Genomic DNA, 23,790 nt, shown 5'->3' on the forward strand with positions numbered 1-23,790 from the left:
CCTCAAGAATTCAGGTGTGCTGCTTATCACTATGAATGTACTTTGGCAGAAACTTGCACAATTCTTGGCTACAACATTTACAAGCTAATGCTATAAATCTCACACAGGCTTGAGCATTAAAATCTAACTATTTACTTTTGAAAATGTTGCCAGTCTGAATGCTTTTGTTAAATCCCAGCTAAAACTGTGGTGAGAATATATGTCTTTAGAAACTACCTGCAGTTTAAACCAACATTTTGCCGCAATTAAAATAAGCCATCCCTTTGTCTCCTTTGCAAGTGACTTAAAGCACCCATAAAAGAATTCCTGGAATGAAATAAAAGCCATTTCATTAAATGCATGCAGTTGTTTTGCTGTTGAAAAGGATATAGTATACAAAACAACAGCATTATCAAGCAGTTTGCCTTATCAATCTTTTATTGCTAGTTTTCAGGTACAGTAAGGAATTCTGCTACCTGTCACTGATCCTAAAAGCACTTTGTGGGAAGTGCTGTGTCAACTTTGGTCTGACTCTTCTCCTGGAAATGTTTTATGGCTTACAGCGCAACTCTCTCTTGCTATACTCTCACTCCATTTGGCATGCAAGCTGATGTCGTCTCAAGCAGCAATGTTTAGTTGAGCCATTTCCCTCTTTTTCATTTGCAGAAGAGCTGCTCCCTCTGCTGAATTTTCTGTGGACAGAACACGTCATCTGATGTCTTTCCTTACCATGCTAGGCCCCAGTCCTGACTGGAATGTAGGGCTTTCAGCTGAAGATCTCTGCACCAAAGACTGTGGATGGGTCCAGAGAGTAATTCAAGATCTGATACCATGGGATGCTGGCACTGACAGTGGTGTTACCTATGAGGTATCATAAATATTGATGCTACTCGCTTAGAATGTGCACTGTTTAATAGAATAGAAACATGCAGGGGCTTGTGAGAGATGTCTGCTCTAAAGGACATGGTACAAATATCTAAGATAAATCAATTAAATGTGCATGCTCGCTGTTTCTGGTCAAGTGTTGCAGCACCAGTTAGAAGCAGGGAAAGGTGGAGTGGCAGCTTCTTCTTTTCTTTTGAAAGGGGGCCTCTAGAAAAGATTAATGTGGGTTGTTATGTAATGTGTTGCCATGTCACCCGTCAGTCAAAAGTGCTAGATATCCTTGTAGGAGACTAATCAAGAAAGTATCTTGCTGTGGGCAACATTGATGAGCCCTGATATTAGAATTTCATCTCAAAGCAAATGCTGAATACCCTCCAACATTGGCTGCTGATGAATAACTGCTACTCTTACTACAGTGGTACCTCGGGTTACATATGCTTCAGGTGACAGACTCCGCTAACCCAGAAATAACGCTTCAGGTTAAGAACTTTGCTTCAGGATAAGAACAGAAATCGTGCTTTGGTGGCGCAGTGGCAGCGGGAGGTCCCATTAGCTAAAGTGGTGCTTCAGGTTAAGAACAGTTTCAGTTTAAGAACGGACCTCCGGAACGAATTAAGTACGTAATCAGAGGTACCACTGTATTTCTGTTTTCCACATGCAGAAATAAGTTTTGCATGGAAATTAATTGTTTCTAAGATGGGTTCCTAGACCAGAACTTCAAATAGTTGTATAACTCATGGTATTGTTCCTGTGAAGTTCTGCCATTCTGAAATGTTTGTTTATTACACTTTATCCTGTCCTTCTTCCACGCAGTTCAGGGTGACCTCTGTGGTCTTCCTGTTAACATCACAGCAGCCCTGAGAGGTAGGGTCAGTCCAGTCCAGATAGGTCAATCCAAGGCTGTTTTGTTCCTATGGATTAACTTTGGCAGTCATGGTTTTCCCACAGAACCCCCTTTCCCAATGATTGCTTGCATCAGCTTCCATAGGTCCTCCATCTCTCAAGTGCCTATCAGGAACCAGAAGGCACTCTGTGTCCTCACACACCATGCTTTTTCTGGATTGACCTAACCACCACTTGTACACTGCCGCTCGGAAACAGTAATGATAGTATGCAGCTGCTGGTTGCATCCCCTCCAGTGCCGGCTGTGAATGTACAGTCCTTATGCCAGAGTATTTGAGTGTGGGGAAATTTAAATGCAGGACTTTAACAGAAGCAGTGTTTTAGCATAACATAAGGCAAAGAGTATCCCCTGAGTAGTGCAGGTATAATAGCTTCTGTGTAAGTAAATACATTGTAATTAAACATTGGGCAGGCTCTTGTGGAGAGAGGGAGAAAGTAGGGTCTCAAATCAATACCCTGAAATTTTAGGTGAAGAATTTCTTATTCATTAGATCAGCCTTGAGAGAATAAACATCCTATGTCCTTATCACTAAAGGAAAAGATTCCTCCTTAATTTCCTTCTTTAGGGGGGAAATGGACAATATGCTTGGTCTATTGGATGCTTGGATGCTTCCTGGTGTGTTTATTAAGTATCATTATTCTTATCCAATATGGGTACATGCTGACTCTCTGCTGTGCATACAGAAGAGTGGAAGCAGGGCATCTCATTCTTTACAATGTAGGGGGAATCTTCCATGTATAAAAATGCCACAAAAATTGTTGTACATATATATTGATCCTCAAAAAGATATTCTGTTTCCTATAACTTTTCCAGCTACACAAATTAGAAACCAGGGGTCTTTTTTAATTTTAACACAAAGAATATGTTCAAAGAGCAGTAAGGGACTCTAATATTCCATTGACAGAATCAAGCGATTTTGAATGCAGTCTGTTGAGAATGCACTGAAAATAATTTGTTCCAATTTATGTACATCCTTGCTGAGATAACTAGTGCCATGTGCTGTTTTCTACCCAAGGCTTCTCCAGAACAGTGTAGACTTTATTTCCATGACTCACCACAGGAACTCTGCTATCTTACTGTTCTGTCATTGTATTGCTCTGTGTGGTCTTATCAAACTTCCTGCCTACTATCATTTTGTGCTGTTTAGTGGAATTATTGTTTTTCAAGCATGCTATTGCCTTCCCACTGAATGTTGTTGTTCAAGATTCCACCCACCCACCCCTTCTTCCCTGCACGTTTTTCTCATTTTATGGTTTACTATCCTGCCTCCTTTCTGAGTCCATTTACTACCACAGGTCAACAACTCCCAATTTACAATCACCTGAATTACATAAGGCATTGTTTACTTTCTTTCACGGTCATTAATGAAGATGTCAGTAGAAACCAGAACCAGCACACTTGTGAACTAGCATAACAGTTTGTCATTACCCTTTAAAACAGGCTCTTGGGTCAAAAATAATGAGGATGGGCCAATCTGGAAATTCATCAAAAAATAAATAAATACAGTCGTACCTTGGTTCTCGAATGAAATCCATTCCAGAAGTCTATTCGACATCCGAAAACGTTCAAAAGCCAAGGTGTGGCTTCTGATTGGCTGCAGGAGCTTCCTGCACTCAATTGGAAGCTGTGTCAGATGTTCAGCTTCCCAAAAACGTTTGCAAACCGGAACACTTACTTCTGGGTTTGCGGCGTTCAGGAGCCAAAACATTCGAGTCACAAGGCGTTCGAGAACCAAGGTACGACTGTAGATGCATTTTCCTATCTTAACATATCTTACATTGATGCTGGAAGCCTATTGCTCTCTAACTAATTGACTTGTTTGTATTGACTTTTGACACTGAAACAAAGTTATCATTACACAAATTGTTGAGTTGGGTTTGCTGGCCGAGTCCTATGGATTGGTTGTATTTGCAGCAGGGGACCACATCCAGAGAGATACATCTGTATTTGTTATCACTCTACTTAACCAATCTCTGTTAGTTCTGATTGATGAGCATTTGCCAGGGTGGGGTAGCGGAAGTGTCAATCAGATTGAATTTGCTTAAAGAGGTATGTGTGTTGTGGGGGGGGGGGGAATGCAACCGTATTTTATTTTATCTTTAATCAAGTAGAATGCTTCCAGGAATCAATTTGGGCTTCATATAGGAGATAAATTTTAGAAATAAGAAGTTGATACAGTGGAATTTGCTGCCAAGAAGTGTGGTGGAGTCTCCTTCTTTGGAGGTCTTTAAGCAGAGGCTTGACAGCCATCTGTCAGGAATACTTTGATGGTGTTTCCTGCTTGGCAGGGGGTTGGACTGAATGGCCCTTGTGGTCTCGTCCAACTCTATGATTCTATGATACAGAACCCATTTTATTATTAACAGACCATGGTGGCTGAAGGCTCTTTTTCCACTTCAGACTTTTAAACACCCCACTTGCAATCACGTGAGACTCTCCTTACTGGGAATTGAAGAATCTGACCATTTCTATCTGTTTTTAATTTTTCCGATCTTAAATTTTTGCAACAATTTCCTAAGAAGAAACCTATGGAAATTCTTCAACATTTTTGTGTGACTTTTTCCTGTTTAATGCATTTTTGTATGCAGTTTTCACTAATGAGCACATTTTTAAAGTTGATTTCTCCCAGTATAGTGCATTTGTGTGTGTTACTTTCACTACTATATTCATTTTCATGCACTTTTGCCTCTAATATATGCATTCCTGTGACATTGTTTGGTGGAAGAACGGCATCACAAAATTCAGAAAAGTGTGGATTTCAAAGGAGGGCTGTGTTTCTATTATCATATTGTTAAGGAAATTCAGGGTGTTCCCCCACCCCACCCCACAACCCTAATATGGAAAGTGGGGATTAAATGGGAACTGAATCAAATTTCTTCCCCTTCCCTACTTCAAATACAGACTTCAAGTCTCACATCACTTTCCAGAATGTCCATGTATGTGGCCACATGACACAATGGGCATTCTAGGAAGTGCTGTCAGGATGGAAGATTTTGCAAAAAGAGTTCTGCCCTCCTGCAAGTGCAAGCGACGGTCTTTGAGGTATTACCTAATGAGTTAAGAGCAACCACCCTGCCCCACAAAATTTCACAAAAATTATCCCATTCTCCATGAAAGGGGCCAGGGTTGGGATACCTCTTCTGTAAGGAGCAAAGAGTTTCATGAGAATAACAGGTGCAGTTCAGCACAGTTTTAGTCTAGAGCTGGTTATTGCCTATATAATGCTGAAATACAGTACTGATATTCTTCTGTTGTTCTTTTTTATTCCACAATGTAAATCAGTCCACTTGCTTATCCTCCCAGTTTCTTAAAATAAAATCCAGCTGTATATTGCTTGTCTTCTAACAATTCTGTGGAGTGGGGTGTTTTCTTTTGTTTTCTTTTGTTTTTTAAAAAAGCAACTGACTGCTGAACTAATAAAAACAGTAAAAATTATCTGTCATAGAAACAAAAAGCCCAATGCAGGTTCCTAATGGATGAGTCTGAGCTGATCGTGGCAGCAAAGCCTTTAGCAAGATATTTCTCATAGTTTCCTAAACAAAGCAAAGGGTCCCTGTTCTTTATGTGCTTCTCCTGCCACCTGCCTGCATGCTATGGTCATGCTCCAAAAGAGGCTTTTTAAAAAAAGCTTGCAATGCCAAACATCTGGTGTTATAGAATGAGCAGAAGCTAACTGATAAAAGTCAATTTATAGTATATATTCGGGTGGATCTCCCCACCCCCCATTGTGCTTTAAAGTTGTGTTTTTTTGTTTTTTTAATGGCTATGGTTTTTAAGCAGGGGTGGGAAATTGTGGCACACACAGCTTCTCTGTTCAGTTTTCTGCCCTCTGTTCTCAAACCTCACTCCCATTAGCTTTGCCTCCACGGTACCATTTCCTGTGGCCGTTACCTTCTCCCCCCCCCCCCAGCCTCACCAACGCTGGAAACTGGAGCATGGCAAAAATAAGGGGGCCCGTGAGACACCCAAAAGGGAAGAATTGCACTGGAATTTCTTCAAACACCAAGGCTCCTTTTAAAGACAATGCTAATGCTATTATACGGGGGGATCTGGGATGGTTCTTTTTTGGAGGGGGAGGAATGGAGAATGAGGAAGAGAATGAATGGATGAATACTGTATGTGTCTGCATGTGTACAGGTGGGTGGGTGGGTGTATTAGCATGAATGAAGTATGTATGTGGCTTTGGCCCCACCTACTTCTGGTTTGGCCACTACTGGCACAGAGGCTTGAGAAAGTTTCCAAGGGGATGTAGCTCTTTAGCCAACAAAAATGTTTCCCTAGACTACCTGCACATTTCATCCACTTCTGTTGAAAGGGAGGGGGATATAACCATTATTTTATTTCCCAGTACTGAAGGCAGGGGTAGTGAATGGAGCAGACTCAGATGAACCCCGATCTGAATCAGGCAGCCTATGAAGCACAAAGACCAAGGAAGGTTGTTCTTGCTGAAGAGCTAAGTTGGGGTTTGAAATGAATCTTGTGGTCAGTGCACGCCCCTACTATTTGGACCACGGATCTGGCTCAGTATAAGCAGCTTCCTACATTATTTCTAATTCAGAAAACACTGAATAGACAACAATATCACCTAGAGTCTTTGCTTAAATGAAGAAGAAATGAGTGAACAAATCTGGGTGGGAGAGAGGTTGAATCTGGGTGGGAGACAGGTTGTTGAGTATCTGATATATGAGTGGTGGGTTGCACTCAGCTTGAGCTGTACTAAAAGACGAGCAATAATCTGTTTGCTGTGGATCAGAATTTAAAAGATACACATGTTGTGGCGTTTGCTTATTATTTTGTTTAAAATTGCACCCTGACTGTGAAAGCTATTACCAGGGAGGGGATCCTGGTTGGTGGCAGCGAAGCACCGTGGTGGCACAGGGATCAATAGTCCGTTAAACGACTGGGGACCCTGTGTGATCGCCACAAATGTGAACAAGGAACACCTAGGTTTGGATTGACAGACTCCTCCCCAAATCTGGATGCTTTATGGGCAAAAAGTCCAAGCTATTCAAGAATCCAATTTAGTCTAGTTGGTTATCATTTTTACAGGAGTTTGTATGGGTGTCCTGATCTTACGAGTGTGCCTTAGAATAAAAAGTAGGGTTCCTGCCTAATATTATGTTTATTCAGCCAATAACATACAGTTGAAACACCTTCTCTGTTGTATTTTCAGTGTTGTGTTTATTTAGGATGGTGTATTTAAAACTTTAGGGACGCGGGTGGCGCTGTGGGTTAAACCACTGAGCCTAGGGCTTGCTGATCAGAAGGTCGGCGGTTCGAATCCCCATGGCGGGGTGAGCTCCCGTTGCTCGGTCCCTGCTCCTGCCCACCTAGCAGTTCGAAAGCAGGTCAAAGTGCAAGTAGATAAATAGGTACCGCTCCAGCGGGAAGGTTAATGGCGTTTCCGTGCACTGCTCTGGTTCGCCAGAAGCAGCTTAGTCATGCTGGCTACATGACCCGGAAGCTGTACACCGGCTCCCTCAGCCAGTAACGCGAGATGAGCGCCGCAACCCCACCCAGAGTCGGACACGACTGGATCTAATGGTCAGGGGTCATTTAAAACTTTAGGACATCCATACTAAGTTTTCATTGCTGACTTTTCCAGGAGCCACAAAGGAAGGGCAAAAGTCTCAAGAGGGATAGGTGGGAGAACTGAAATTGGGATGGCAAATGAAAGCTCTTTCTCTGTTTGAACTTTGCCTTTTATGTCAAAGTGGAAGCTAGAACAAGCAAGCAAGATTATTATTTTTTTAAGTACAGTGCAACAACTTGCTTTAGTCTGTAGATCAGTCAACCCGAAGTCATTGTGTAAACTGGAAATGATTTATGAGTACTGGCAGACAGAGTTCATGGACACTCGCTAGGAGTCAACACAACGTTTTATGTGATATTCAATTTTTATATTAAATATTTACCTTCCTGAATATGTATGAGAGCAGTTAATGAGAAATGTGCAAGTGTAGACAAAGTTAGGATTTGAATAGACTGCCCTGTTTATTTTCTGGCTATATTGATTTTTTATTTTCAGTTAAGGTGCTAGGGTCGCACAACCTTTCGTGCAGTTGATGTCTTGAAATAGTTGAGCGCAGCAATATTTGTTAGGGAATACGGACATCCAATATGTATTTATGCTCAAATTTTGAAGTGTGTTTTGATTTTTACAGAAATGTGGAAAAGGAAGATGGGGTGGGTTTGTAGAAGTCAACCATGTTTTCTAATTGAATTCGTAGGTTTTATAAGACAATGCCTATTACAATTCTGGTGGTTTTTCTGTTTTAAATTTTTTGTTCTGGTATTGCTGCTGTCAAATTAGTTCATATTGTAATTTGATTTGATTCCATTTTTTTATAGAGTATTTGCTGTGAGTGACTCTTACTTTAGGGCTGAAGAGAACAAAATGTATAAATTAATGTGCTCCCAGTTTGTCTTCATTTTAGCTTCAGGCCGTTGTTTTTAATTTATTAATTGTCTTTTATACAGTTTTCAAGAGACAATGTACAAGAAAAACTGCCAGAAAACCCAGTTTTTAAGAAGCAGCACGGGCATTTTAAAAAAAAGAAACCTAAAACCATAAAAAATAGACAGTCATGGCAAATATATACTCATGATAAAGAGTTCAGAATCTGAGGTCAGTTGTAATGGAAGTAGTGTACAACTGAAAACTTTTCAGAGTACTTCTTGATTCTAGTGCTATGATATTTTGTGCTGAGTGCCCACTATTCACTGTGACATTTTTTTTTCTGTGACATTTTCTTCTATATCTTTATCTTTCTGCTGCAGTCACCCAACAAACCAACAGTACCTCAAGAGAAGATAAGGCCTCTCACCAGCCTCGACCACCCCCAGAGTCCCTTTTATGACCCAGAAGGAGGATCCATTAAGTCAGTAGCCAGAGTTGTCATTGAGAGGATTGCACGGAAGGTACCAGTATGGCATTCCTGACAGCAATACAAATTGAAGGGGGGGAATCTAATAATAAAGCTGGAACATAGAGCTAATTTGTTCATTACTAGAAGCATCAAAAAGAAGCTATGAATTGATCTTTCTGTCTATGTTGGGTCAGTGGAGACATGAGGGTCCCAATCTCTTAATCATGGTTAAGTGACTGAGAGGGAGCTACGAGTTCATGCAGTGCCTCTCCAGAGTGCCCAGCTGAGCAAATTCACTACCTTTCACTTTAATCACAGTTAAGGGATGCACTGGCCCCAATCGGTTTGCTTGAGAGGATGACCACTTCGTGCCAATACATAAGAGTACTAATGGAACCCCTCGTAGAGGCTCATTTTTTTTCAAGGACCCACCTAAGGTTAGCAGCACTGGGTATAAGAAAACCAGAGAATTGGATTACTCTTTATTTCCTATGCAGATGATTTCAGGGTGTGCATAACTGCTTACGACTGTGATCTGTAGTCAACTAACTCATTGAGCTAGCAGAAGCCAGCACAGGGATTCCTGCAAGCACAAAATGACTTCCCCCCCTCCCCCTGCACCCTCTCCAAATCTGCCCCAGAGCATTTGGAGAACCCTCAGAACAGCATAGGGAGATGAGAGGGGAGATCATTCCATCAGGCAAACAGAAAGGCAAGTACAACCCCATAATTCCCCACATGCACTCCCAATAACATCTAGCATTATGACTAATGAGATCATCATGTTGGAGATTTTCCCACCTTGCCGGCGTTTTAAACCACACTTTCCTTTTACAAAATTCTCGTTTGCATCTTAGCTTGCCATTTCTGACTCCTATTTGAAAACTTCTCCAGAGAGAAGTTTCAGCAGTTCTCATTCTTCAGAAGAGAGGCCTGAGTACCCTTGAGGCTTTAGCTTCCTGGGCTATTTCACAAGACTTAAATTTTATTTTATTTTTAAAATTATTTTTATTAAACAAATTTAACAGAACAAATTACCACTCAATATATCCAATTACATTTGCCTCCCCTTTCCCCCCCTCCCATACCTCCCTCTCCCACTCTCCAAAGACTTCCCTCAGCTCCCCTTTCTGGTTTGCTTATACATATTATTCTCTGCATGTTATAAAGTTGTATATATCATTGTCTTATCTATCATATGTCCTATTTCTAAATTTGTGGATGTTTATTCAAAACCTGCCAAGGAGTCCAAATCCCTTTGTTGTCTTTTTAATAGTTTGTAAAAAGTTCCCATTCTTCCTTAAATTCATGGTTGTCCTTCTCACGTAATTTATGTGTTGACTTTGCCATCTCCGCATAGCTCATCAGTCTTTCTTGCGATTGTTCTTTTGTTGCGGTTTCCTCATTCTTCCATCCTTGTGCTAACAAGACTTGCCACTGTTGTAACATACACGAATAAGTTCTTTGTTTTCCTTGGCAGGTCTTTTCCTAAAATCCCTAACAAGAAAGCTTCTGGCTTGTTTTGTTTTTTTACAAATGTCATTTTGAACATTTTTTTTCAATTCATTATATATCATCTCCCAATTTTTTTTAACTTCTCTACATTCCCACCACATACGATACAAAGTACCTTCTTTTTCTTTACATTTCCAACATGTATTTAACCCAGTTTTGTACATTTTAGCCATTTTTACTGGTGTAATATACCATCTGTACATCATTTTCATATTCGTTGTTGTTCAGTCGTTCAGTCGTGTCCGACTCTTCGTGACCCCATGGACCAGAGCATGCCAGGCACGACTATCCTTCACTGCCTCTCGCAGTTTGGCCAAACTCATGTTAGTAGCTTCGAGAACACTGTCCAACCATCTCATCCTCTGTCGTCTCCTTCTCCTTGTGCCCTCCATCTTTCCCAACATCAGGGTCTTTTCCAGGGAGTCTTCCCTTCTCATGAAGTGGCCAAAGTATTGGAGCCTCAACTTCAGGATCTGTCCTTCTAGTGAGCACTCAGGGCTGATTTCTTTGAGAATGGATAGGTTTGATCTTCTTGCAGTCCATGGGACTCTCAAGAGTCTCCTCCAGCACCATAATTCAAAAGCATCAACTCTTCGGCGATCAGCCTTCTTTATGGTCCAGCTCTCACTTTCATACATTACTACTGGGAAAACCATAGCTTTGACTATACGGACCTTTGTCAGCAAGGTGATGTCTTTGCTTTTTAAGATGCTGTCTAGGTTTGTCATTGCTTTTCTCCCAAGAAGCAGGCGTCTTCTAATTTCGTGACTGCTGTCACCATCTGCAGTGATCATGGAACCCAAGAAAGTGAAATCTCTCACTGCCTCTATTTCTTCCCCTTCTATTTGCCAGGAGGTGATGGGACCAGTAGCCATGATCTTAGTTTTTTTGATGTTGAGCTTCAGACCATATTTTGCGCTTTCCTCTTTCACCCTCATTAAAAGGTTCTTTAATTCCTCCTCACTTTCTGCCATCAAGGTTGTGTCATCAGCATATCTGAGGTTGTTGATATTTTTTCTGGCAATCTTAATTCTGGAATTAATTTTCATATAGTTTTAATTTTCATATAGTTTTCCTTTAATTTTCATATGATTTTCCTTTAGAAGAGAGCAGTCTGTAAATTTCAAATCTGCCTTCCACAGTTTCCCCCAGTCCTCAAATTGTATATTATGTCCTATATCTTGGTCCCATTTAATCATAACTGATTTGACCTCCTCGTCTTTCATTTCCCATTCTAGCAGAATGCTATATGCTTTCTTCAATAGCTTCATGTCTTCTTCTATACAAGACTTAAATTTTAAAAAGGACCTCATGACTTCACTAGGCCTTCACTAGGTTATACTCCAGGAACACAGATCTTGTTTGTGTATATTCAGGCAGCTGATTTTCCATCCCAGCGCCTGCAACTGCATGGTTTCCTCTGCTAATTTAAACACTTGGAAATGTTTCTTTGCAGGGAGAGCAGTGCAATATTGTCCCCGATAACGTTGATGACATTGTTGCAGATCTTGCCGCAGAAGCTCCGGAAGATGAAGGTACTTTTTAATTATGTTCTATTTGCACAAGTTTGTGTTTTGCTTCATCCTCCAGTGCTGCTACTCTATATTTCACGCCTACTGCATTATTATTAGGACAGTATTAAAAACAGGAAGGGGGAAAAACAATTTGCTTACCCATTTGGGGTTGGAGCCAGCATCATTACTTAATAAACACCCACAGTGATGGTGTCAGCAGGCAGAATTTTTTGGAATTGAAAGCAGCACTATACTAATTTAGAAGAAGCCTAATCCCACTGACTTCATTATCCTGCGCTGGGTTGGTCTTCGTCAGGCTCTACTATTTTCCTCATCTAACTGCTCTTCTTTATTAATGATTGTGTTTGTCTGTGAGGGCAGGCTGCCCTTGTAAGCCTATAATATGTGTAGAATTCAAATGAGAGCAGGAATGATTCAGCCATATGCACTAGTATCTTAAATTGAGTATCGTAGAGATTATGGAGTTTGTTTTCAAAAGTAAAAAAGGGTGTTATCTCTTAAATTCAAAAGTTAATTGCCTCATTGTCATTTGCGCCTTTTTTCTCCTTTTGTCTAGGATGCAGGGAATTTCTGTGGGTTCTTGTCCTTTGAAAACTCATTAGAATTGCACATTTACAAGCCTATATTTCAGGATTGCTTGTAGAGCAGGTTGCCTTTAAAAAAGAATTAAATATCTGAATGACTTTGGCCATCGTCTGACTGTGTGACTTCTCAGTACTGCCCTTTATATCTGGTCCAGAAGCTTCAACTAGTGCAAAATGTAGTGACCAGACTGCTTAGAGGAGCAGGTTGCTGGCAACATGTTATTCCAGTGCTGAGAGAATTGCACTAGTTGCCAATTTGATACTAGGCCAGGTAGGACGCGGGTGGCGCTGTGGTCTAAACCTCCGAGCCTCTTGGGCTTGCCAATTAGAAGGTTGGCAGTTCGAATCCCCATGACGGGGTGAGCTCTTATTGCTCTGTCCCAGCTCCTGCCAACCTAGCAGTTCAAAAGCATGCCTGTGCAAGTAGATAAATAGGTACCACTGCGGCAGGAAGGTAAATGGCATTTCCATGCACTCTGGCTTCCATCAAGGTGTTCCATTGTGCCAGAAGTGGTTTAGTCATGCTGGCCCCATGGCCTGGAAAGCTGTCTTTGGACAAAAACCGGCTCCGTTGGCCTGAAAGCGAGATGAGCACCACTACCCCATAGTCACCTTTGACTGGACTTAACAGTCCAGGGGTTCTTTACCTTTACTAAGCAAGGTTCCAAGTTTTAGTGTTAATCCACGAAGCCCTAAACAACTTGAACCCAAAATGTCTTAAGGACCATCTGACCCCTACCTTGATCACTGAGATCTTCTGCTGGGGCACTTCTGGTGGTTCCTCACACACTACTGAAGTTCAGTTGGCTTTTCCTATGGGATTGAGTTTGTAGTGTGGCAGCCCCTGTGCTACAGAACTCGTTGCCATGTAGAAGCTGCAGCAGGAATCATCTCGACCATTTTTCAGACAACATCTGAAAACTGTATTGTAAAGACTAGCCTTGGGAATCTGATTTTCTTTCTCAATCAACTGATGTTCCTAATCATATTTTCACTGGTGCTTTTACTGAATTTATTATAATCTTGCACACTGCCTTGTTATACTTTTTGTGAAAGTGTGGATTATAAACACTTCAATCAATAATGAAATGAAATTCTGGCCCTCCCATCTTCTTTAGCACCATGCTTCAACTGCTAACTTGTCCTGTACTGTTTGGAGTATGGAGCAGCATAGCAGGAAATAGCAGCTGAAAGGCAGACTAAACAGGAAGATTTTTCATTAAATTCTACTGGAAAATGTTCCGGCTTATCCATTACTGTGGAATAGCCACTTAATATGCCTCTGCATGCAATCTTCTAGATATCTTCAAAGCTGTGAACTGACACTCAGAATAAGTGAGCAACATGTCACACCAGGCAACTCAAAAACTGGTAGAAAAGAGCATGGCTGTCATTCCATATGGAAGGATGCTTTGTAGAGATGCACCTCATGTTCTTCCTGCAGAAAGTACCAGCTTCAATCCCTGGCATACCCAGTGAAATATTATCACACTAGGAGGCATGTAGAAGAGTTTTGGTTTTGGTTTTGGTTTTAAAACCCCTTGACCTATTTGAGCAGGATAGTTTGATTGGCTGGCAATGTTACACTGAAAACATGTGTGTGTTTGCGTGCAAAATAATTTGAGCGGCTAGTCTAAGATGCTCTGTGAGCACCTGTGTACATAGCTGACAATGCCAGATAGCCTATGGCAAGAAGTGTTCATAAATGAACGAGATGTGAGAAGATGAAGAAAACAGAAAGCACAATAGATAAACGGGGGCATCTGTGAAATTCATCCCTAGGCTTCATCCTTTGGAAATTCATCCTTTGGAAAGTCTGTCTTAATATCCTGTGGCAGTGAGTTCCATAGGGTAATTATTAGGCACCATGTGAATAACTGTTCCTTTTTGCTTTTTGCTTTTCTTCAGACGACACTCCAGAAACCTGCATCTATTCCAACTGGTCCCCATGGTCAGCCTGTAGCTCTTCCACGTGTGAAAAGGGCAAGCGGATGAGGCAGAGGATGCTCAAAGCTCAACTTGACCTCAGTGTGCCTTGCCCAGAAACTCAAGACTTTCAGCCATGCATGGGCCCAGGCTGCAGTGATGAAGGTAGGAAAGAGAAGAAGGGCAATTTAGATAAAGGTATACTTCTCTTCCCTCCCACCCCACATCCAGGTGAGACTTAGAAAAGAAATGGCAATTGTATTCTATATTTTAGATGGCTCCACATGTATGATGTCCGAGTGGATAACGTGGTCCCCGTGCAGCGTCTCCTGTGGCATTGGAATGCGGTCGAGAGAAAGATATGTGAAGCAGTTCCCCGACGATGGCTCTATATGCAAAGTACCCACAGAAGAGACAGAGAAGTGCATTGTGAATGAGGAGTGCTGTAAGTATTTGATTTAGCCTACCTCGCTGAATCAGCATAAGAGCTGCCTGTGATCCCGCTATTAAACGAGTGCCAGTAGACTGATCTTCTTTCTGCCTATTGTTATCCATAGCTCCTAGTACCTGCCTGGTGACGGAATGGGGGGAGTGGGACGAATGCAGTGCCAGCTGTGGAATGGGAATGAAGAAACGGCACCGGATGATCAAGATGACCCCAGCAGACGGATCCATGTGCAAGGCAGAAACCACAGAAGCCGAGAAATGCATGATGCCCGAATGCCGTAAGTCTCCGAGATTCACCCAACAATCCCTGTGTGGGAAAGTGGCATGTCTCTCCCCCACCCCCACCCCCTTGAGATGTGGCTCAATCACAGCTTGTTATACTCAGAGACAAGCAAATTTGCAGGTGGAAGAAAGAATGCACCCTCACTGGGCAGGCAACTGAGTTGATGCTTCTTGTGTAGCCATGTTGCATAGAGCATGTGGTCTAAAGTTAGATGAACTGGCCTGTTTTGGGTACATTGATCTTCAATATTAAAAAAAAATCATCTCATACTACATATTAAAAATTATTAAAACGGTTCTCTTAAAACGTATGTGTTTAAATTGTGACACACACCCTGCCTTCAAATTATGTATTAAATGCATACTATGTCACAATATTCAGAGAGGTTCAGACTCAGCAGATGGCTAAAATCTGCCCTACATGTTAGTCCAGGTCCTTTTGCATAAGGATTTGCAAAGACTTCTGCATCCTAAGCTGCCTTGGCTTTGGGGATGTGCTTTCTCTTTTCTCTAAAGTCTAAACTACTTTAAATAGCTATTGCAACATCCTACAAAATTCCTTTGTCTTTTGATGATTAATCCCATTTGTTTGGCAGCTTTAAAGCTTCAAATGCAAAACCTTCCATTATTGACTTCTCTCTTTTCTTGGTTGCACAAAAGAGCACTTGTTTCGGTTGGAAAGTTATGTGATTCATTTCAGCAAAGCCACCTTTAATAGTATTAGCAGGGAGGTTGCATATGATTATAGAATGCACTTTATAGATACTATAGAATATACTGCTTTAACTCAGATTTGAAGTCAAGTCTGTAACATGACGTATGCTGGATGTTCTTAATCTAGGCGTTCTTTTTCTACATCACTATCTTCAGATGTAGGGACGCGGGTGGCGCTGTGGTCTAAACCACTGAGTCTAGGGCTTGCCGATCAGAAGGTCGGCGGTTCGAATCCCCGTGGCGGGGTGAGCTCCCATTGCTCGGTCCCAGCTCCTGCCAACCTAGCAGTTCGAAAGTACATCAAAGTGCAAGTAGATAAATAGGTACCACTCTGGCGGGAAGGTAAACGGTGTTTCCGTGCGCTGTTCTGGTTTCACCAGAAGCGGCTTAGTCATGCTGGCCACATGACCTGGAAACTGTGCGGACAAACGTCAGCTCCCTCGGCCAGTAAAGTGAAATGAGCGCTGCAACCCCAGAGTCATTTGTGACTGGACTTAACTGCCAGGGGTCCTTTACCTTTATCTTCAGATAATTTCCTTGGTCAGGAAGATTATGGGCTGTAGTTTGATTGCTTCAGCTGGAGCCAGCAACACCAGGGTGTTTGACCCATAGTGCCACCTGTTGATCCTGAAATGGTGTAGCCAACTCCACTACCCCATTCTGTTGCATTTTTATACCTGCCCTCTAATCCTAGACTAGGGCAGGGCAGGCAGAAGGGTCAAAGACCTTTATAATGAAGAAGTCAGGCCCAGGGCAACAGGGCTGAAATATGGAGGGATCCAGAGAAATGAGGGCAAGGGGAACTGGTCAGAAGGATGAGACCGATACGCAAAAATAACCCCCAGAATCCCATGAAACAGGTAAGGAATAGGCTGAACAGATGAGGAGGTTCACATGAGCAGGTTCTGCAGGAGTAAGGTACTGATTTGAAATGGGCTTCCAGATCTCTATTTTGGAAAATTATTTGCCTCTGATTGCTTCTGCAGCCAAAATTATTCACTTTTTAGAATTAATATTCATCTCAGTTATGTTTATCTGACCACGGTATGGGGGGGGGGGAAGCATCAGCTATACATATATAGGACTGCTCCTGCCTGTTTTATTGGTCTTGGCTGGCTCTCGTGCATATATTAATGTGACCATAAATCAGTTCACTGTAGTTCGCAAGATACAAAATCGCATTTCGTCATGTATGGACCATTTCATCCAAGATTGGCCTGAAAACTCAAGTCAAAAGGAGAGCTCCACACAGAACAAGCATGTATTAAACATATGCTGCAGAATACAGTCGTACCTCGGGTTACATACTGTCAGGGAACTGTCCCCGGCTCAGTGCAGGGTGGTGGATGCTACAGAGAGTCTCAGCACCACCTGACCAGTAGCACCTCCTCGTCCAGCGGAGGGAGCAGCGAGGTCTCCAGTGGGGAGGAGTAGGCAGCTCAGGAGCTGGAGAGCCAAGGCTCTGGGGATGTTGGAGAGACCCTGCACTCCTCTCACTCAGCTGGCAAGGAGGGAGACATGCTATTTCCGTCGCCCCAAGTACGCAAAGGGGTGAAATGAAAACCGGGGAGGCGGAGATTTCATATCCCGAAACTCTTATGTTGGGGTCAGATCCGGAAGGGGCCACTCCTGGATTCTGCAGACGGTTGATACAGACATGAACTTCTAAGCTCTGCACTGTACATAGTATGCACAATAAAACTACTAAAGGAACGGCTGGAGTTTTGCCTAGTTATTCATGAGCAACCATCCAAGGACCTTACACGTACGCTTCGGCTTACGTATTTTCGGGTTACGTACTCCGGTACCCCGGAAGTGTTTTCGGTGCGCGGACGCTTCTGCACAAAATGGACGCTCAGGGTACGTACTTTTCAGGGTGTGAACGGCACCCTGGAACGGATCGGGTATGTAACCCGAGGTACCACTGTATAGGCTTCAAATTCTTATTCTTAAGTATGTACAGGCACATGCTAATATGTAATGTACAAAATGGCGCAGGGCTAACATTAATTAGTATCTCTCATGCCTCTCCTGTCACTGTGATATATGTACTCAGTCCAGTGAACCTTTGCATGTTATGAAATCACCCATAAATCAGTCTAATGTGAGGTCTCAATGCATTGACTTCAAGTCTTGTAAAAGAATAAACAGCACCATTGGATGGCTGGAGGACATAAAAATCATCAGGGAGTGCAAGCAGCTGTGTGCCACCCCCCATCATGCCACTCACCCTTGTTTATTGTTTTTACACATCATGAAACCAGCCCCAGGAAACTGTAGTGGTGTGAACTGATGCTGACCTGACTTTACGAGGTGTGAAAATATCCATTGTCTCAGGCTTCATTCCCTGCCTAGCCAATGTCAGTTTAACTCTGGACTTTGTTCTCCCCAGTTCACTCTCTTGACTGAAGTATTCCTGGATTTCCCTCACCCCGCTCTCTTGGTAATCTTGGGGCCCCTGAATCAATGTATATGTATCTGCAATGTATCTTGCTTCATCTCCTCCTTACTGAAGCTGCATTGGAGAGTAAACATACCATGCTGTGCCAGTTTGCACACCATAGTCATTCAACCACTGGATGTAAATGTGTCCAGAGTTTTCCAGTGCTGTATGATCTCTAACCACTTTAGTGGAAGCCACTAGGGCTTACAATGATACTTGAACTGTAGCTTTCTCTGACTCCTTACAATGGTGATGTACTCATTGCTCAAAGCTATGTTAAAGTAAACTCATTTTCTCAGGGCACATGTAGAGCTCCAGTTGAACTGAGCTTCTTAGCAAAAGCAGCTGCCATTTAAATTGGAGAAATGGCACAGGGGAGATGGGTTAACTCTGTCCCCTCGTAGCCCTAAGCCAATTCAGAGAGAGGACAGACTGCTCCCAAGATGGAAAAAAGGGACTGGGAGAATCTCATTTGCCCCACAAGTGAGAAGGATGGGGTGATGGGCTCACTAGTGTTTGCACCCTGGTAGTTAATATGGATTTGAGCCAACAAGGGTCCTCCTCCATTGCAAGATCCTCCCACAGTACCAGTCCTGTCTTTACCAAGTGCCCCTGTCCTCCAGCTTTTTCCAAATGGCTAGACAACACTTTGAAATTAAGCTATGGCTGTGAGTTAGTCAATATTTCTCCTTTGCACTAGATACCATTCCCTGTATGCTGTCTCCTTGGTCTGAATGGAGTGACTGCAGCGTAACATGTGGGAAGGGGATGAGGACCCGACAGAGAATGCTGAAATCTGCAGCAGAGCTTGGAGACTGCAATGAGGAGCTGGAGCAAGTGGAAAAGTGCATGCTGCCCGAGTGCCGTAAGTACAGACGTCTGGAGTCTGAAGGCCAGTTTGCCATTTCCCTTCCCCTTCTTTCCTATTCAGCATGCTGCTTGGCCAGAAATGTGGTCATTCTGCTTGCTCTGACGAAGTGCTACTCCTAACCTGATCATAGGCTTGAGTCAAGAGGAGTGATGCACAGCTACACAGGCATTGCCAGAGCACCATTTCCACACAAGCTGTCAGGGCAGGGTCATAGACAAGCAGACTGACATGGGCAAGGAAGTGGGAATATAGAACTCTGGGACAAAGATGTAAGTCAGGGCCAAAGGACAAATGAGAAGGCAGAATGAAGGAGCAAAGCAGAAATCAGTACCAAATAACAAGAGCTAGAGAGCTCAAGAAGACCTTGTTGATTGAGTAAGGCTTGGCTGGGTGGGCAGTCCAAGGCTTGTATATACTTTGCTTATAAGCTGTCACTTGGGAAGTGTGTATCTGAAGAAGTGTGCATGCACATGAAAGCTCATACCAAGAACAAACTTAGTTGGTCTCTAAGGTGCTACTGGAAGGAATTTTTTTAATTTTTTATTTTGTTTCGACGATGGCAGACCAACACGACTACCTACCTGTAACTTTGGAAGCTGTCACCACACAGGGCACAGATATCAGCAGCTCCTGACACAAGGGTAGAATGTCTAATTCTATTGCAGAGATCACAAATAGAGAATGATTTCTTCTGTGTCAATGTTGGAGAGCCTATGGCCTTCATTGCTCCTGAAAAATGTTGGCAATGGTGATGCAGAACTATTGCTAGTTCTATCACACACCTGATGCCTGCAGAAAGCAGGCTTCAGTTCTGCTGCCCACCTGCTGATCAACAGTAGAAATGAAGCTTTCTGGATCAGCTGCACCTGGTGTTTTGACATCCCAAATTCAAGGCTTCAAAAGTGCCCAAGCCCCTGACTCATTCTGATGTCAGATGATTGACAGATGGGTAGCTCCACCCCCTATCAGATTTGGCCCATGGAGCCAAAAAGATTCCCCACCCTGAACTAGAGACTTCCAACCTTGCTCCCACTTCTGGTCTCCTAACTCTGCCCACCCACCAGAGTGTTCCATTATAGAGCCAAGTGCCACTTAAATTCTTTGAAAAGATTTTGCCCTTCCAAAGATTCGGGTTATTCTCACTAAGCATCCAAGTAGCCTGCATGCTGGGGCTCTGAGGAGGAGTGGTGCCGCTGGGTTCAGCCATGGGAGGCATGAATGAGTTCCTGTTCAAGGTAACAGGTTGGTTCATTATAGTGGGAAGTAGAGGAAAAGAGAGGGGGGGGGAGAGAATAACAGTGCCCTGTTGGGAATCCCTGTGATTCTCAGGCATCTCTGTGTCTGTGAAAGGAACAGAATGTGACTGTTGTCTGCAGTGGTGCAAAAACAGCCTCTGGGTCTGTGTGCCCTAAAGACGAGCATTTCACCACTTCCATATTCATTTCTGCCTGGCCAGTGAAAGGCCACCATGAATGGAGAGTAAGTCCCTAGTGGAGTAGTGTGAGCTTATTCTCAAAACATCATAATAATAATAATAATAATAATAATAATAATAATAATAATAATAATAATAATAATTTATTTGTACCCCGCCCATCTGGCTGGGTCTCCCCAGCCACTCTGGGCGGCTTCCACTAAACATTAAAATACATTTAAAATATCACAGTTTAAAAACTTCCCTAAACAGGGCTGCCTTCAGAAGATGATCTAGATTCTGTGTTGCTGCAAAACAGCCTTCCCCAAGTTGGTGCTCCTAAACTAGCATGACCAGGGATGATGGGAGTTGTAGTCCACTGGCATCTGTAAGGCACCAGTGCAGAGAGCTGCTATAAAATTTGCTCTGAGGCCATCAGGGAATTTTCCTGCTTTTCGGTGCCACTATCGGAGCATATTGACATTGTTCTTTAATTTCATTTGGTTGAGTACGGTAGTTTGATGCTCATGGCAGTCTTTCTTGTTCTGTCTGTGTAGCCATTGACTGTGAGTTAACAGAGTGGTCTCAGTGGTCAGAATGCAACAAATCTTGTGGGAAAGGTCATATGATCAGGACAAGGATGATCAAAATGGAACCCCAGTTTGGAGGAGCTTCATGCCCGGAAACTGTACAGCGTAAAAAATGCCGGATAAGGAAATGCTTGAGAAATCCCAATATTGAGAAACGGCGGTGGAAAGAGCCTCGTGAAAAAAGGAGAAGTGAGCAGGCAAAAGAAGATGTAGATGGTGAGCAATTTCCAGGTATGTGTTGTTGACGTTGCTTGGAACTGTTGTCCCACCAAAAACTGGTTAAAAGAGGATCAAACAGGCACACAACCCTAAACTACAATGCTAGTTTGTTTATTTATTCCTGAGTCATTTATAGATTCTGAACTGGTCCCCATAGGTCACAGGAATGGTTAACACACACAAAAAACCCCAAAATTATAAAGAAAATACAACATTATTTAAACCAATTTCAGAATAAACACAAAACAGAATAAATAAAACACATACTATGCTTCAGACATCCAATTTTGAAACTTTGGGTTTTATCCCACTTCAGGCATACTCAGAAAGATCCATTAATTTTTCATACTTGGGACCATTAATTTTGAAGGGTCTACTCTGAATAAAACTTAGTTGGCTACAAGCACCTTTTCCAAAATGTGGAATGGGAGCACATTCCATAGCCTCGATCCTCTGCTTCTGTTTGTCATTCGTCTTATCTATTTAATAGAAGGGGCCCAGTGAATGTACTAGGTTGGGCTACTGCAGTCCCTTGTGCATTTGGAAGAGCAGCCTATTCACATGGGCAACATCTGCCACTCAGAAGATGCATTGTGTGGATGTGGCAGTTGGGATAGACTCATGAGCCACAGATTATTCATGAGGAATTTCTAAAAGTACAAAGTGTTTCTCAAGGTAACATGCCCAGTGACCTGTGGAATTATTTATATATCTAACCATGATATTTTAAAAGCTTGAAGTTAAAAACAGAAATCAAAACAAGTGAATAGAAGAGAGAATTTTCACGCAAAGTATTGACCTTCATGCTTTTATTTTATTTTAATTTTAGGTTGTAAGATGAAACCATGGACTGCTTGGTCAGAATGTACCAAACTCTGTGGGGGTGGAATCCAGGAGAGGTTCATGACAGTCAAGAAGAGATTCAAAAGCACTCAGTTTACTAGTTGCAAAGACAAGAAGGAATTAAGAGCCTGCAATGTTCATCCCTGTTAGCAAAACCTGAGTCTTTCAAATAATGCACTCTGAGCTAAATGTAAAATCAACCTTGATTTGATTTTTTTTAAAAGAAGATATAAATTGTGTATATTAGTTTTCATTTTTGCAGTGTGGTTTGCTTATTAGTCTTGCTGGTGCAAGAGATATATTTTATAAATATTTCCTCACAAATGTATGCTGAGAGTGGCTCCTTGATGCTCCAGCTAGCCCTTAATGCATAAAAATAGTGAAGTCATTGTGAACTCCTAATAACTTTGAAATTATAGACATCTCTGTGTGGACATACCATAATCATAGAAATATTACCTGTAAATACACAGGATGCATGCATAAATTACATTGCAAACATAAATATCTATTTGGATCCAGTTTCAAAATACTCAAAGCAGTGCCTCTGTGATTACACAACTGTGCCAAGGAATTTCTTCAATAATGCTGGTTCAATAATACTTCAGGTGCATAGTTATCTTTTTAAATTTGTATTTATAGCAATCCTGTGAGACATTTCTTTTTTCCTTCGGTAGGGACCGCTACAAAATAAAGCATATTTTCTTCCCCACTTTCAGAAGGGAAAGCAAATTTAAACTGTTCAAATGTGAATAGAACAAATGGTAACACTTTCTGTCTGAAGGCCACAAATTAACTGTTGGGCTGCATCTAAGTAAGAAAACTATTCACGTTTGCCATGTCAGATGTTACGTCAGGACATCCTTGTGACCACCAGACAGGAACCTGTGACTGCCAGAAGTTGTGGGACTACAGCTCTGATCATCCCTCAGCTTTGGTCATTCTGGCTAGGGGGTTGATGGGAGTTGGAGTCCAGCAGCATCTGAAAGGCCACAAGTGCTAAGTGGTAAGATACAGGGATGGGGAACCTGTGGCACTCCAGATGTTGCTGCACTCCATCAGTCCCAGCCAGCCTAGCTCATCTCTGATTTGGTGTTGTTCAGATGCCTGTTGCAGAGGTGAGGATCCTCAGCATCAGAGCTTCAAACCTTGTTCTACCAAGTAATTCCAAGAAGGAAGAAGGGGAAGAAGCTTCTCCACATCACTCCCAAAGCTGCTTTTGCTGGTTTCAGTCACAAAGCTTCCATTTTTGTCTCCCCATCACCTGTCAGAGGTATTGTTACCCTGATGTAATTGTCACAGGCAGCATACAGGTGAAACTCTAAAAATTGTTGTTGTTGTTCAGTCGTTCAGTCGTGTCCGACTCTTCGTGACCCCATGGACCAGAGTACGCCAGGCACGCCTATCCTTCACTGCCTCTCGCAGTTTGGCCAAACTCATGTTAGTAGCTTCAAGAACACTGTCCAACCATCTCATCCTCCGTCGTCCCCTTCTCCTTGTGCCCTCCATCTTTCCCAACATCAGGGTCTTTTCTAGGGATTCTTCTCTTCTCATGAGGTGGCCAAAGTACTGGAGCCTCAACTTCAGGATCTGTCCTTCTAGTGAGTACTCAGGGCTGATTTCTTTGAGAATGGATAGGTTTGATCTTCTTGCAGTCCACGGGACTCTCAAGAGTCTCCTCCAGCACCATAATTCAAAAGCATCAATTCTACGGCGATCAGCCTTCTTTATGGTCCAGCTCTCACTTCCGTACATTACTACTGGGAAAAC

The 23,790-nt window shown here is 42.5% G+C and overlaps 1 protein-coding gene across 1 annotated transcript in view; it reads left to right on the forward strand.

The window, feature by feature from the left end:
- The window catches only part of SPON1 (spondin 1), a 271,260-nt gene extending 248,987 nt beyond the window's left edge, over positions 1-22,273 (forward strand). Inside the window, exons 8-16 of the mRNA XM_033151839.1 lie at positions 646-847; positions 8,549-8,689; positions 11,609-11,687; positions 14,180-14,362; positions 14,472-14,642; positions 14,755-14,922; positions 18,784-18,948; positions 20,926-21,189; positions 22,007-22,273. Of these exons, the coding sequence (XP_033007730.1) occupies positions 646-847; positions 8,549-8,689; positions 11,609-11,687; positions 14,180-14,362; positions 14,472-14,642; positions 14,755-14,922; positions 18,784-18,948; positions 20,926-21,189; positions 22,007-22,170 (1,537 nt within the window). The 3' untranslated portion in view covers positions 22,171-22,273. The remainder of the gene's footprint in view (positions 1-645; positions 848-8,548; positions 8,690-11,608; positions 11,688-14,179; positions 14,363-14,471; positions 14,643-14,754; positions 14,923-18,783; positions 18,949-20,925; positions 21,190-22,006) is intronic.
- The last annotated feature ends 1,517 nt before the right edge of the window (positions 22,274-23,790 follow it).

Source organism: Lacerta agilis, chromosome 1, assembly GCF_009819535.1.
Source record: "Lacerta agilis isolate rLacAgi1 chromosome 1, rLacAgi1.pri, whole genome shotgun sequence".
NCBI lineage: Eukaryota > Metazoa > Chordata > Lepidosauria > Squamata > Lacertidae > Lacerta > Lacerta agilis.